Source organism: Myripristis murdjan, chromosome 7 (assembly GCF_902150065.1).
Source record: "Myripristis murdjan chromosome 7, fMyrMur1.1, whole genome shotgun sequence".
Classification (NCBI taxonomy): domain Eukaryota; kingdom Metazoa; phylum Chordata; class Actinopteri; order Holocentriformes; family Holocentridae; genus Myripristis; species Myripristis murdjan.
This window is the reverse complement of record NC_043986.1, coordinates 19,552,196-19,566,971: the sequence shown is the minus strand read 5'-3', so window position 1 is coordinate 19,566,971 and position 14,776 is coordinate 19,552,196. Positions and strand designations below refer to the sequence as shown.

At 38.4% G+C, this 14,776-nt stretch overlaps 1 protein-coding gene across 4 annotated transcripts; it reads right to left on the bottom strand.

Annotated features, from left to right (window-relative positions):
* Positions 1–682: 682 nt before the first annotated feature.
* Positions 683–12,062, bottom strand: LOC115362090 (transcription cofactor vestigial-like protein 4). 4 transcript variants are annotated; one of them, XM_030055875.1, is made up of 6 exons: positions 11,928–12,062; positions 11,222–11,373; positions 9,138–9,303; positions 5,468–5,693; positions 4,334–4,448; positions 683–3,276 (listed from the first exon to the last, which is right to left on the bottom strand). In XM_030055875.1, the coding sequence occupies exons 2-6, from the start codon at positions 11,301–11,303 to the stop codon at positions 3,077–3,079; spliced, it is 789 nt and encodes a 262-aa protein (XP_029911735.1). In that variant the 5' UTR covers positions 11,304–11,373; positions 11,928–12,062; the 3' UTR covers positions 683–3,076. The 4 variants fall into 4 exon arrangements, with proteins under 4 accessions (XP_029911735.1, XP_029911737.1, XP_029911736.1 ...); XM_030055877.1 differs by having other exon boundaries at positions 11,222–11,368; positions 11,928–12,049; XM_030055876.1 differs by having other exon boundaries at positions 11,839–12,019.
* Positions 12,063–14,776: the final 2,714 nt, after the last annotated feature.

Sequence of the window (14,776 nt, the reverse complement as noted above, 5' to 3'; positions counted from 1 at the left end):
TTAAACAAGGAATGAGTGATGATTCATGATTGCTTGGTTCAAGGAGGAGTGCTCTCATCAGAGTAACCACCTTCTCATGATTGATAGAGACATCAGCTGTATTAAAGCAACATTAGCATCAGTAGAACACATCCACTGATGTAGCGTTTCACGGTTTGCTAAAAGGGGACCACTGCAGGGCTTGGAATTGATAAGCAGCAGTCTACTAAATTCATAAATGAGTAATTTTACTCAAGAAGTGCTTAAAAAGGGCACTTCTTCACTACTTACTACTAAATGCATGTAATACTGGATAATTTGAGTAAAACAAACTTTGTTCTTCCCTAAATTTTAAGGATCTATGTGCAACAAAATCATAACAGCTGTTGACCAATTCATACATGTAAATACTATTTTGGGCAAGCACATGCAAAGAAATCTGGATTGGATTTCTACCTCCATAAATCCTCCTTAAATAAATCAACTCTAATCTACACCTCCCCGCAGCTTCACTTAAGTTTACATTTAGGCCACATCTCACTATGTTGTTAGACAATTATATGGCTGAGACTGTAGCTGCCTCAATTTTAGCCATCTCCATGAATTGAAAAACAAAAAACAAAGCTCAAACTTTAGAAAGTGAAAGGTACATCCAATTAATTTGTTTTGAAGGTAAATAACAAAAAGAAAATGTCCAAAAACATATGCATTTATATCTTTATTTGGGAGAAATCAAGTACAAAACAGTGGCATTTTCTTCTGGAGAAATAAGGCCAAAAGTGAACAAAAAGGTATTTCAAAGCTTTTTCTATGTGAGTGATACCTGACCTGAAGCAGTTATTAGTTTCTGCAACCTGTCGTGGAAACACAAGCAGTCAAAATATATCAATTAAATAACATTGGAATATTACCCCTAACATATCAGTGAAAATCAACTTGTGTCAAACAAGCTGATCCCATGATAATCCCTTAGTTGGACTGTGGTACACAAAGAGAGCTATACAGACTCGAGTACAAAAGCCTTTCTGACACTGTACCAAGAGAGCCTTTCGACTAAATGACTGTTGTGTTCCTGCACTTATTACTCATCTGACGACTGTGAAAAAGATCAACTTTTAAAACGCATGGTAACCGGATAATGAATGTCCATGCTACATGAGTACATTGTTCTTAAAAAAACAAACAAAAAAATATCTATGATCATTACGCGCGGCGCAATGATTGTCTTACCCAAGTAAAAGAAAAAAGACAGGGTAGTGTAGTGTATGTAGTTATTTTAAAACTGTGTAGAATATTAATACAAGTACATGTGTATACTTTTCTCACAAAGACAGTTAAGTGACTTACAAAAAAAAAAAATCTCAATTTACAATACCATTTCTTATCAGTGTTGACAAATAGGTTATGCTACTTTAAGTAAATACAGATAATTTCAGAAGGGTGGCAAATGAATTCAAAGAAAATTCAACTGCATAAAGACCCTTTCAGACTCACTGATACTATTTTTCTCCACAATAAACTACGATTTCTGCAGCTCACACCATTACATCACGTAGCTTTAAAAGGGCACCATCAACCTGCTCACAAAACTTGCTTGTAAAAAGTATGTTAGACAACACTTTGTGACTGACAAATGTAAGGCAGTCATGGTGGAATGTTCATGCCAACTCGTGATATTGGGGAAAAAATCATACTGCATGTGCATTAAAATCCTCTATTACAGTTTGAAAAAAAAAAAAAAATCAACCACTTTCACAATTGAGGAAGGCAGACATCCTCGGTTGTTCTCAAAAGTAGGAAACAAAACAGTTAGTCAAAGTGATAACAGAATCTTAAGTTTTGCCAAAAGTCAACATAAGGCTATTAACATTACCTTCAGAATAAATAAAGCCATTACTAACAGCATTATTGTTTCTGACAGGATTGCGCTACAGAAGTTAGCTGTATTCAGTCATGCATAAAGCTACAGCATCCAGCACCACAGAATAACAAAGCAATCTAGCCCATTATACTGCATTCAGACAACCTTGCCAGAGGCTGTGATTTGTAGAAGGATGCTAAGGTATACACCTACATATACTAATGAAAACCAGATACAAAAAATATATTGAGTACAACTGTACCAGCAGTGAGTATTTCTAAAACTGTTACTGATAAAAAATAAATTCTGAGAGTATATAGTATAGAATAAGGCTTGTAATAGAAACCAGCTATTTGAAACATGCTTCCTAGTTAGAATAGACTACTATCCTTGATATTAGTTTACCAAGTAATCAACCACAGAGTGTGTAGACGAAAAACAAAAATCCTTTAGTTAACAGTGGGCAAGTCCAGTTCAGAATAAAAGGCGCAGAGATTAACAGAGAGTCTTCAGGGACCAGGGCCTTGATTGCATTATCACAATTTCAACAGACAAGACACACACTCTTCAACACATTAGCTCCAATTGGGAAAAAAAAAAAAAGTAAATGCTCTACCAAGACGGTCAGAAATGTAATAGTGCAAATCAGACCTGGCTGTCCTTTTCAAGTAAAAACAGAATCAAAAGCAGGATGATTTTAGAACAAAACTATGAGGATGTTAGTACTGAGCAAAGACTGACACCAGATCTATGGCTTGTCTGTTGTTGGGAAAGGCAGGGGATTTCTTTGGTTATCAAGGCAGGCAAAAGGCAGTTAAAGAGAACATGCATTCAGAGGCCTCTAACATTTGATCATTTTGTGACTCTCTTATCAAAGAGAAATAAATTCTGTGATTGTAAAATTTCAACAATACAAGCCAGATAAACAATGTTCACCCTTTAATGGAATATTTGTTCTCTATTTTTTTTTTTAAGAAGAGAATTGCTTGGCCAATTCAGAGTGAGATGTTGAACATTGAGTCATTTGATATCAAGCTGACCTATGACTCCTTTAGTGAACAGCCTATGTGAGCACCGTGTTCAAACTAATACATCATTTGTCTTACATTGTTCTTAGCTAAGGGAAGTTGATGCTTGGCCAAAGATGACACAGTGGTCAATCTCCACTCAGGAAACACTAAGGAAGTGATTGTGGTTCACTAGTCAGCATTGAAGGATGTGATGTTTTCTCGCCATTCATGAGTTTGCCTCTGGGCTTTGATGACCACCTCCCTTTGCCTTGATTTGGAGCCAGGTCTCTCCCAGCGCTTTGGCAAAGTGGTCATCCACTGAACCTGTGATGGAAACAGAGTTGGAGACAGGCTCCGGCTCCTTGTAGTTCTTCCCAAGACTGCGACGGAAGTGCTCCTCGATCACAGGATCACAAACGGTGTTTGCTGGGATAACATGGAGGGGGCACAAGAGACCAAAAATCCAGTATTATTAATCATAGCATTAAAAAGGAAGATGTAGCTTTTACATACCGTCAAAGAGCATGAAATTCAATAATCTCACTGTCAAGCTCCACTGCACACAGCATACTGCTTTGGTGTCAGCAGGGCTGTGTGCTATCCTCCAAGTTCTGTATACTAGGGCTTTCTGAAAATGCGCCAAGGAATCAACTTGAATGGTGTAGTATCATTTTCTTTCCACTGTGTATTAAAATACTAAGTTATAGTCGCAATTTACTAACGTTTGTGAACAATGATAGACATTAAGTAATGATGCAGAGTGTTTTAAAAAAAAATGGCGCTGTGAAAGATTAGCATCCCACAGCACTACTTTCACAACCAGTGTTGCCAAATCTTTTCCAGGTAATGTAGCTACTGGCTTCTAAAAAAGTCACTCAACATCACTAGAAGACATCATACACTGTATGGGAAAAGTTGTGGTCATCAGATCATCTTTAGATTGGACAAGCCAGTAGTGCAATTCAGTCAACCATCCTAATGTCCTCAAATGCTTTAGGGGTCAACACATTAATATTATTCACCATAGTCAGAAAGAGACACTGCATTTGCTGCTTTTGAAAAATAAAGTCATCCACAAGTCTGCAAACTTGCTAACCCTAAAATATGGAGACTATAATGAAATTAAACAAATAATATTGCCCAATCCTAGCTGACCAGCAGCACCAAAGAGCTAACTGCTTGGAAGAGGACAGACAGAAAGAAAAAAAAAAAGAAAGGACCCCCCCCCCCTTTTTTTTTTTTTTTTTTTAAATCAATATGCATAAATACAGTATTGTTGAAGAATTTTAAGTTTGACACAAATGCAAACAAAGCTGAGCTGAAAAAAACTACAATAAAACCACAAATCAAAGCAAGATGCTGACATTGTATGCTACTTCTATTTTTTAGGAGCATATTGCTGGCTTTCACTGATTTCCAAGAAAGAATACAACCAAATGGCTGATGGCAATTCCTTATGCCTGATATTTTTTCAAAGGCTTACCATTGGTCTTCCTCTGTTCAGCAGGTGGGCTGGGGGAGCAGCCATTCATGTGGCAGTGAGAGAGGTTGCAATTACGGTTGCTCGCAGGGGCACAGGTAATGACAGAAGGACGATTCTACAGCAGACAAAAAAAAAAAAAAAAAAGATATCATCAAACTACAAACAGGTTACATATGTAATTAGGTCTCAGTTTTATAGGTAAGAAAGAAAAATCTTTTGCCTAAATGCATTTGAAGTCCTCTACCATGTGATTACTAACATACTAGGAGCTTCAAGGGTTTGTAGGATGCAACCTTTGAGCCTTCCCCCAGAAACTTTATTTAAATCACTTTTAGGAGAATTGGTTGGTGGACTAAAGACTTAAAGTTTTGAATCTAAAAAGACATTTATGAGTGTTTTTCAGCGCTACTTCACACCTTACTCAACTGCCCCATATTGCTAAACTTGAGCTGCATTCATGTCAATTTTGTATGGGTGTTTTGAGTGTTGGTCAGTTTTACACATCCTCATAACTTTAAAGTGCCCACTTAATGTTCACAAACACTATTACTGACACACGCAAGTTCCGTGCAAACTGAAGAATTTTAAGTTTCACTTTTATTTTAGAAAATAAAATTTAAAGCATTAGTCTCAGAACATAACTTGATGCACACTTGGCAGAACAATTAGAACAATTTTACAATCTACATCTGGACGGCACATTGGTAGAGGTGTGTGTGTGTGTGTGTGTGTGTGTGTGCGCGCCCTGTGTGAGCCCTGACACATATTAGGCAATATGGTAGACTGTCGACTCTCTTGGCAAAGTGACCATTTTTAAACAGTACATTTTAATCCATAACTATGGCGCAGATGTGCATGATAAATGTTGGGGTATTGTATTGTGCAGGTTTCCTTAGCAGAGTAATCTATTTACAAAACAGTTGGGTTGCAGCTAATTTAATAGATAAGTCAACACAAAATTGAGTACCGATCAATTTTAATTCAATATTATTTTAGTTCGTCATATTCTATATCGATACCAATTTAAGAGACCAATGCTGTTCCCACTGTCAGTCTGCATGCTTGTCATTATCAGATGTACCATCCATAGTTATGAAGTGCTGACTACTTTTATACTTTTATCAGACAACTTACCTGCTGCCGCTCTACAGAACCAGCAATGACAGACCTCTCGCTGCCCCCCACTCCAAGGTCCAAGCTGCTTTTGGTCAGAGCCAGAGGCTGGTCAACAACATAGCCAGGGATGGAGGCGTACAGGGGGTTCCCATGGAGACCATTAGAGGAGGAAGTAATGCTCTCCACAGGACTGTGGCTGAGGCTCCAGTGCTCATTACGGTTGTCTCCAGCAGTAGGCCGGGCCCTTGATAAAGAGAGTACAAATGGCAGATAAAGCCTGTGACCTGAAACGTAGACCCCCAACAGTGTCATCTATTCATAGACCACTTAAATCTGCTCACTTTGATGTTGTGAGTCTGTCTGTGAAGAGTGAGGCTTAATGAGGGTGCAGGGCTTCAGTTAATAAATTTCTTAAAGAGCCCCAGACATGGTCTTTCAGCAGTGGCAAGACCAAAACCCTTAAAACCCTGATAGATAAAACTGCTAATTTGACACTTATTTCATCTTTAAGCAATTCCTGGACATTCACCATGCCATCAGAATACAAGGCAATGAGGCAAAGAATCAATAAATAACTTGGATGTTCAACACTACTGACACAGCCCTGAAATGCCCACAAGTCTGTTCTCACACGACTGTCTACAACAGGGTCAGCCAAATGTTTTTTAACAAATTAAATGCCCTCTGGTCCCACAAAACAGTGATCCCTTGGTATGTTTTTCTCCAAATGTATGTCCTACATTACCACTGTTCCTTACTCTGTCAGTGCTTTGCAACATGCAAAGTAGTACAATCATGAATAATCTACTAGGGGAAAACATAGTTATTTGTATGATTGCACTGAGCTGTTGTAAGTATTTCCCTTAGTAGGTCACGATAAACAACTCCTAATTCTAAGACACTGCAACTTCAGCAAACAGACACACACACACACATCCTGCTGCTGTAAAATCTAACTTCTCTCTAATCTTACCTTGCTGTGCATTTTCACTGTAATGCTTGTAAACAACTAACACATGAAGGGTGGACTCATATGGAAGGAATGTAATGTAACAGGAATGTAAAGCTGATCTGGTCAAAAACTAACAAAAAGCTGTAGAACAATTATGCCATATTATTTAATATAATCCCTGTGTAGTGATCATAACTGATTCACAGAAATTTGACTAAACAGTGTCCATTCCAACCCTCCGACCAATGATGTTTATACAGCTACAAAACACAAAACAAAATTAGCTACAACAGTTCCTCCATCTTAGCCTTGCAGGTGACAGCAAGGCACTGTCACTTCTTGTACTGGGGAGGCTCAAGTATTTGCTCAAATCCTAAGCACTGTTTTTGATTGGCTGTCATGTTTGAATTTGCAACACCCTCACCTGCCAATCAAATGAACGTGGCCTGCCCCTCAACCTGCTATAACAACTTGCTATGCCATCATCTGCATAATGGCATGACATGATTCCGTTTCAAATTGGTGATATCCAACCAGCATCGAATGCCACTACTAATTATCGACAAAATGCACTGACAAAATCAGAGGAGCCTTACCAGACTCCAGAGAGTCAAACTGCAAAGTCTGGGGTTAACCAGGCTAATGCTAAACAACTTAAAGCTGCAATAATCAAAATCGCAGAGGGCTGATTTAATTAAGGACTTTTTAGGCTCAACTGACAAATGCATGGAATAAACAGATAATTTTATGGTTGAGTGCGCATTGTTTCATAGTCAGTGTGAGTCATTGATATATCATGTGCTCACTTCCACATTTTTTTTGGCTAGGTCTCAATGGCCCTTCTTTTCACAATTCCAACTGCTATAGCTTTAAGTGAGCATGGCCTGTTCGCTTCAAGTACCAAAAAGGGCAATAAATGACCGTCAAATTTCTGTCAACAGCTTATGCAGTGAGCGTTTTGTAGCCAAATGATTACCCCATGAGTCCAGATGGCATATATTTACTTCGTAATGTAGTGCTACGAGTCCTCTCTGACCTTTCCTTCCTTTCAAATGCATGAGCCCTTCAGCACTCTGCCAAGGATCTCTGCTTACTCACTATCCTAGGGTGCACTGCCCCCCACGTCCTCAGCTGACTGGCAAGTAGTAGTCAGGATTAGCCATGTCCTTGTTTCAGCTGGCACACTGCACAAGAAGTAGCTACCCTGTCCTTTACCTTAAGTGCTGACAGTGATATAAATATGGGTATTTTTTTCTGTGCAATCATTTGGATGCAAAACAACTGGGTAATGTTGCATGAATGCATAGAGAAATTTCCTGTGCAGTTCATGCCCCTTGTGTGTTTGGTGGTTGTATGAATGTTTGTGTAGGTTCACCTAACATGAAGGTGAGTAAATAATGACAACGCGAAATGTCCCTTTTATATTATAATCAACACATTTCTACAGACTTATGAGGAATGCAAGGAACCCACTGTTAACCCATCTACATCAACAAGCCAAAATGGAATGACACAGTCCACAGTCCACTGTGTGGGTGAGCAGGGCAATCATTTAATTTTTAATGCAATGTTTTTGTTTGTCTGACTGCTACTTAAAGGAGCACTATGCAAAATTGGGGGTCAGCTGAAATGAGAAACATAGACCCAACCATCAAACGACATGATTGCTCCTCGTTTTTGTCAACTGAATCTTTAGGGTCCTCAATTCAGTTGACTCTCAGCAATCCTGCATAGTGTATTTTAAAGTCTGTACATCATGCTACAGGTTTCAGTCCTGTTCTGTCCAAATTGTAGTTAGAAAAATAAAACAAACGAGTAAAATGATAAGAGCGAGTGTGAGTTGTTGTGTGCCCTCATTATGATGTTTTAGTTAATCTTATTCGCTGAGGCAAACACAGTGACTCACTTTAGTAAATATATAAATATTTATTCCATGAGATTATTATGTGCTTGCCATTGTCTGACACTTGTTAGCATTACAACTTCCCGGGGAAAGAAAAACATGGTTAGTATCAAAAAATGATTCAGATTAGTAGTGCACCAATTCTTGACAGCAATTTTCAGACATTTGTACGGTTTTCAACATGTGCACAGGTACAATATGTACTGTGTTTATAAGTTAAATTGTATTGTAAGTAGCCTTTGGCACATGTATGCAATGTGATGTCTCTTCTGCCTAGAAAATTTGGCCACAAAAAAAGCAATTTTCAGAAATTAAAAACTACTAAAAGGCATCAAATAGACTGACTATGGATTGTCAAAATGATCTTTATTACCTTTGCCAAGAAGGTTATATTTCCTCCACTATTGATTTTGTCTGTCTATAATCATATCTCAAAAATAAAATCTATTCATGATTTCCATGAAATATGGTGGACGGACAGGCCTTGGACCAAGTGACAATAATGATGCCTTTAGGTGTGGGGATTTTGCAGGGATACTCTTGACAATCCAGATTAAACAGATTTTCTCAGGGCTTCCTCAAATGTGTGTTCAGGATTTTGAAACTGAATTAAACCCTGAGTGACGATGGAAATATTTGTTACTAACACTTCCTGACAAGTTAACATTTTTGGTAAAATTACAGTTCTTTGTACTTACCATCAGTTCAAAGATGAACACATTTCAAAAAAAAAAAAAAAAAAAAAAAACTGACTGATGAAATTCAAAGACTCAAAGTGTCTAGAAGGTACAACAGAGTAAATATCAAGGCTTTCATCTTTACAGTGCACTTACAGTTGAGCAGCAAACAATCTGCTCATTTTGGTCATGTGGTCATCGTCACAGTCAATACGGTCTTCCATTTGTTCTTCACCATACTTTCTTTTGGATGGGCAGTTAGGAGGTGGCCCAGTCCTCATGCTGGGCATAGCAGTGGGTAGGGAGGGCGTCCTGGACTCATCTGTGGGAAGAGATTCACCTGAAGTAATTAGTCTAATTAGTCTAATAAATCTTATGACACAACTAGACAGCTTTGCTCTCTCACATTTTAAATAAACTGCCATTTCTACATATCCATTTGCATTTACTTGCATCATGAACCTGAACACAACCTATGCAAAACTCCCCATGGGAATCCTGACAAGATATAGTGCAAGAAGGCAGTAAAATGGTATTTTATTGATTATGACTTCCTTGACTACATATAAAACATATGTAGAAAACAGACCCTTGGAAGTTTGTTAAAATCCTTTTGAAACACCTCATATATGGACTACTGCATGTCCAAGGCTTCCAAACTAGGAACTTATTTTCTGAGGGTAACATGGATTGTGAAAGAGAAAAGACATGGGAGCAAAGGCTCAAAAAATAACTTTGTACTATATAGCAGCCTACAGATTTGGTAAATATCTTGAGACACCGAATTGCCTATCTGATCTCATTATAGGGAATAAGGCATTTCCCCCGGGTCTAAGTGGAAGCATTTTTCACGAATGGTACAGCAAAGGAATACGATTAATTTCCAATCTGTCTGACAGAAACACTCTATTGGAGTTTCCCCAAATTCATAACAGATTTAATATTCCTCCTAACTGGTTCTCTGGATATTTACATATTCAGCATTTTATGGAGCCTTGTCACTGTTACAGTCCTATGACAGCTGAGATGGACAAACTGTTATTGAAATCCACCAAGCAAAGACATTTAATTTCATTGTTTTATGGCATTTTATATGGAAAAGCAGTTGTGTCAGAAGTTGAGTTAAAGATAAAACGTGTAACAGAAAAGCATTATAAATTAAGTATTGTGGTTCTACAGAGATGGACTGGCCTACAAATCTAAATCTCCAAATGTGAGAGAATGTGTTGAAGTGTATATTTGGATTTCTTTGGGCCTGTCTAAATATACCGAGTAGAATCATACAGCCCTCAAGCGTAGGCAGTTTAAGGCTGCAGTTTTCATGACGTAGGTAGTGACATGTCAGTGTAACTGCTGTATGCTTATTTGTGGTGAAACAAGTTTAGGCAGAGCGTAAATCCATAATCTGGATTTTATTGTCTTGTGTCTTAGTAAAGTTTTGTCTCATGTTGATCCATTTTGTGAAGAATTGGAAAAGGGGTAGATGGCTGTACGGGTAAAGGTTGTAGTCATGTTGCTATATTGCCTGATGTGTGCTTTGTTCTTGTATAGATACATTTATTATGAAAAGACTAAATGATACAAAAGCTGATAAAAACTTGTACTGGATTGTATTACAATAAAAAAAAAAAGATTGCATCTTCAAAAACAACAAAACGATGCCTACACATTCATTCTTATTTGCAAAGAAATGACCTGATGCACATCTTTGAGCTTCATTAGGACAGTCCACCTTCTCCATAGGCATCAAGAAGGTGACCTGGTTTAATCCAGCTGCACTAAACCAGGCAGATTTAAAGGCATTGTTGCTGTCTGTGTGCCTGCCCGTCTGACACCACTGAAACTGTTGCCTGTCATTTGTTTGGATCCCACATATTCGGAGAGATAATTATTAAAAGGACTTGGGAATGCCAGGGATACGCAAAACTGAACTTTGAAATTATGAGTATTGATACATACTGGCCAATATCAGCTCACTCCCACTCGACAGTACGACATGATGCACCTTGCCTTTACTTTTGACTCCTGCCTGTTAAAAACTTTAGTTAGCTTTAGCTCTATTAAGTTACGCAGGCTACCACAAGTTAGCTAACGTGTCAAACCAGAAGGCATATCAATATTAGCTAGTATAGTTTGTAGCATTACTCTTAAACACACACACACACACACACACAACTCCACAAATAAGTTCAATGACACTATGCTACTTGCCCTAAAAGCATACTGTAACACAAACTAACCTTCGTAATGCAGTCTCCCGATGTTATTATTCATCTTGTCCAGGAACTGAGAGTTCAACAGGTCCATTCTAGTGAAAAGCATTTACACGGACTGGCTAGTTGCTAACATCGATGTTAGCAAAATATACCAGCGAAGCGAACAACCCTCTGTCCTGGATGAGAGAGATGAGGAAGATTTGAGTTAGTAACGTTGACCTGAATTATACGCTAGCAACTAGATTTGAACAGGGCTCTCCAATGTTAGCTGGCTATTGTTACGCTAGCTGAATAACTTAGCGTAACTAGCATACGTAGTGTTAGCACGAAACATAAATCTTAGCTTTAAAGACGTTAAACAGCAGTGAATAGTTGGTTAGGATTGCGATAATAACTATTATTACAGTTAGCCAACTTCGACAGCTATATTTGTCGTATCTTCCTTACAGGCACTAGCTGGGTTAGCACTTTGGCTAACTGAAGCTACTGTTACTTTGGCAAACTAGCCGTTGGCCCTGACAGACACCAGCGTCAACTTTCTGCTGTTAGCTACAAGTTCCTGACTTGTAGTTAGCTAAGTTCCTGGTGAAACAGTAAAAAACGTTGAACTTAACATCGATGACAACATACGGTTTGATTACTTTCGGCTCTCGACTGGTTTTAATATCCAGTGACCAGTAACAGGGAAGCTACAAATTCTCTAAATAGCACTTGACGCGAATTCAATCACCGATTAGCTCTCCAGCTAGCATGCTAGCCAGCAGTCAGCAGCCTACACAGAGCCCGAGCAGCCGCTGGCTGGAGGTTTCACACAAAAGGAGTGGCGACTGACGGCGGCCAGGCGGAAATACGACTCAAAACCCTGGGTTGGTGGATCTGCTAGACATATAATAATATAATAATTTAGAAAACAATTATTTTACTCCACTGTAATATTGTAATCCGTGGTGTGGTGTGGAATGTGGTGTGTCTTATCATCAACAATAATAACAACAATAAAGTTTACAGAATGCTTTACAAGATATCATAATTCAAGTCTAATAATACCAAGGGTAATTTTGATACCTACTATGTATCGGCCTGTTTGCTTGTCGCCTGTACATCACTATGGCACAACTTCTCTCTCTCTCTCTCTCTCTCTCTCTCTCTCTCTCTCTCTCTCTCTCTCTCTCTCTCTCTCTCTCTCTCTCTGTATCTGTAGGTTTTTACCTTGGCCTTAAACTGCGACTTCTACAACAGCTTGAAAAAATACACCTTGTGTAGGTACTTTCAGGCAAGCTATAAAATACACATTTAAACATCAGTTTTCAGTAGTCTGTCATGGTGTTTGCCATGCTGATTTTGCATAGTTGACCATCTCTGAGGGTGATGGACTGTATAATAAATGAATAAACAAACACACGTGTGTGTGTGTGTGTGTGTGTGTGTGTGTGTGTGTGTGTGTACATATACAGTCTACAGTGCTTGTAGACAAGTGCCAATGTGGGAATAAGCAGAGTTCACCAGTTGCTGGGCCGCAGCAGAGAGATAAACCACTGGGGGCACCAGCAGCTAAAAGACAGCAAACATCTGAAGGCAAATACTTGGGCAGCACAGCAGAGCAAGTTGCTCCCTGGAGCACTGCTACCAGCTGGTGGCTCCCTAGCAGCTGTGCAAAAATTTCAGTCCAGAGCAATGTTTCTCCCAGAGAGCAGCTGACAAGTGCTGTTGCAGACTATACTTACCATTATCACTTCTAACCAGTTACCAACAAGAACATGATGTCCCATGTTCTTGGAACATAGGACACTTAACTCCAGTTTCCATGGATATTTATTTTAAGATAGGACATCTTAAGATGCAGCTTCAATCTGTGAAAGAGCATTATGACATTTTACAGTCTAAGATGAGCAAGAAGTGAACAGTATGAGTTCAACTATCCTCCAGATGCCGTCGGGCAGAAAAACAGCAGTGCAGGTTAATTCCTACTGCAGTATTCATTACAAAATTGGATTGTCCATTTCAGATGTAAAGAAAAATATGACCCAGTTTCTAAAAGTGATTCAAATTTCTTTGACAGACTTAAGACCAGAAACATTTTGACCTCCAAATCTGTTATGTCATATAAATGTAGCATATAGGATTAACTGCAAAATATTGTTATGATACTACCAGGTTCAGAAGTATTGGTGATGCTGCACTGCAGGGCTAATTTGTATGTAAATCACTGACATACAAATATGGTCATTTGCAAGCAAATTCTCACTCAGGGAACACAACAGTTACACCTAAATACCTAGTTGCCCCACATTTGGAAAAGCGTAAAACAAATGCAAGTCTCTGTTTTGTAAATATTTCATCATATTTCTTCACCATCCCATACACCCTGACGTTAAATATGTGAGAAAAAGAAACAAGCAGTTTGTGTCTTGTAATATCCACCAAATCATATTTTTTGGAATGTTGTGCATGTAATGAATCTGCTAGCAGTTTCATACAGTATGGCATGCACTTGTGGTCATCACACATTCATCTCTCACTAGTGTGATGCTTATTGACCACCAGTGTTTCAGTACAAGGCTTTCATCAAGGTGTGAATTATGCAAAACAGCTCTGCTGCTGCCGCCATAAAACAAAGTATTTTATGTCATATGCAGTCATATTAATTACAAAGTTAGTCTGTGTTCATTGCCAGCAGAGCACTTCCATGCTGTGTCTTATAAGTAAGAGTGGATGCTGTCTGGCTGTAACTTTGTGAGAGAAAAAAAAAGTCACATTCAGAGATCATTCCATGCCTCAGTGATGATATATACAAATCCTTAAATTATATGTCATTTTCAGTTAAGGTCTCAGTTTTTACATGTATCATATTTCACATTTACTGTAGACTGTTCAGCCCAGCTCCTGTGTATACATTCAGGGTGAGTCATAAGTATTCCAGCATAATGATCTATTATTGATGTTTTGCCTTATTCCCTTTAAGATTCCTAGTCTGCTAACCTGTGCCAGAGACCCCCACTGAGGTTGGCTTTGTTCTTCCTATATTTCTTTAACATTATATTGACCAAATATAGATGCTAGAAAGTAGTAGTAGTAGTAGTAGTAGTAGTGGTGGTAGTAGTAGTACATTGGAATACTTATGTGTTTTACAAGGATATGTGTTTTGCAACTTAATTCCTGTTAATCAGCAAAATATTTTCCCAAACATATTAAGGATTACAAGATGTGTTTCTGTGGTAGCATGATAATTTAGCTTTTCTGTGTGCAGAAGCAAGGACACACCTCATAATAATGTGTATATAAAATTGTAATTGGATTCAATTACAAACCATGTCACCCACAGTGGACCGAAGCTGACCAGTAAAGTCTAATAAAACAGTGAGGAAAATGGCTCCTCTCATATAAAAAGTCTGTGTGGTTAATCCTTGACTGCAGGGGCTTTTCATATGTAAATTCAAGAGATTTATTGCCACTTAATAAATCAGTTAAGTGAGGGAGGGGGTTAGCTGTATTTTATTCCTGTGAGTTGTGTTGTGTTAAGAAAGGTGTTTTATAAATAAAGTTATCAATCCTAATCATTTTTTTAGTATAATATAATAG

Excerpts from the sequence above, each read along its gene's own strand:
- LOC115362090 (XM_030055875.1), bottom strand. The coding sequence starts at position 11,303 with ATGCTTTTCACTAGAATGGACCTGTTGAACTCTCAGTTCCTGGACAAG. Across the intron at positions 9,304-11,221 it reads CGGGAGACTGCATTACGAAG|ATGAGTCCAGGACGCCCTCC; the intron begins GTTAGTTTGTGT and ends CTCTTCCCACAG. Across the intron at positions 5,694-9,137 it reads AGATTGTTTGCTGCTCAACT|GGCCCGGCCTACTGCTGGAG; the intron begins GTAAGTGCACTG and ends CTCTTTATCAAG.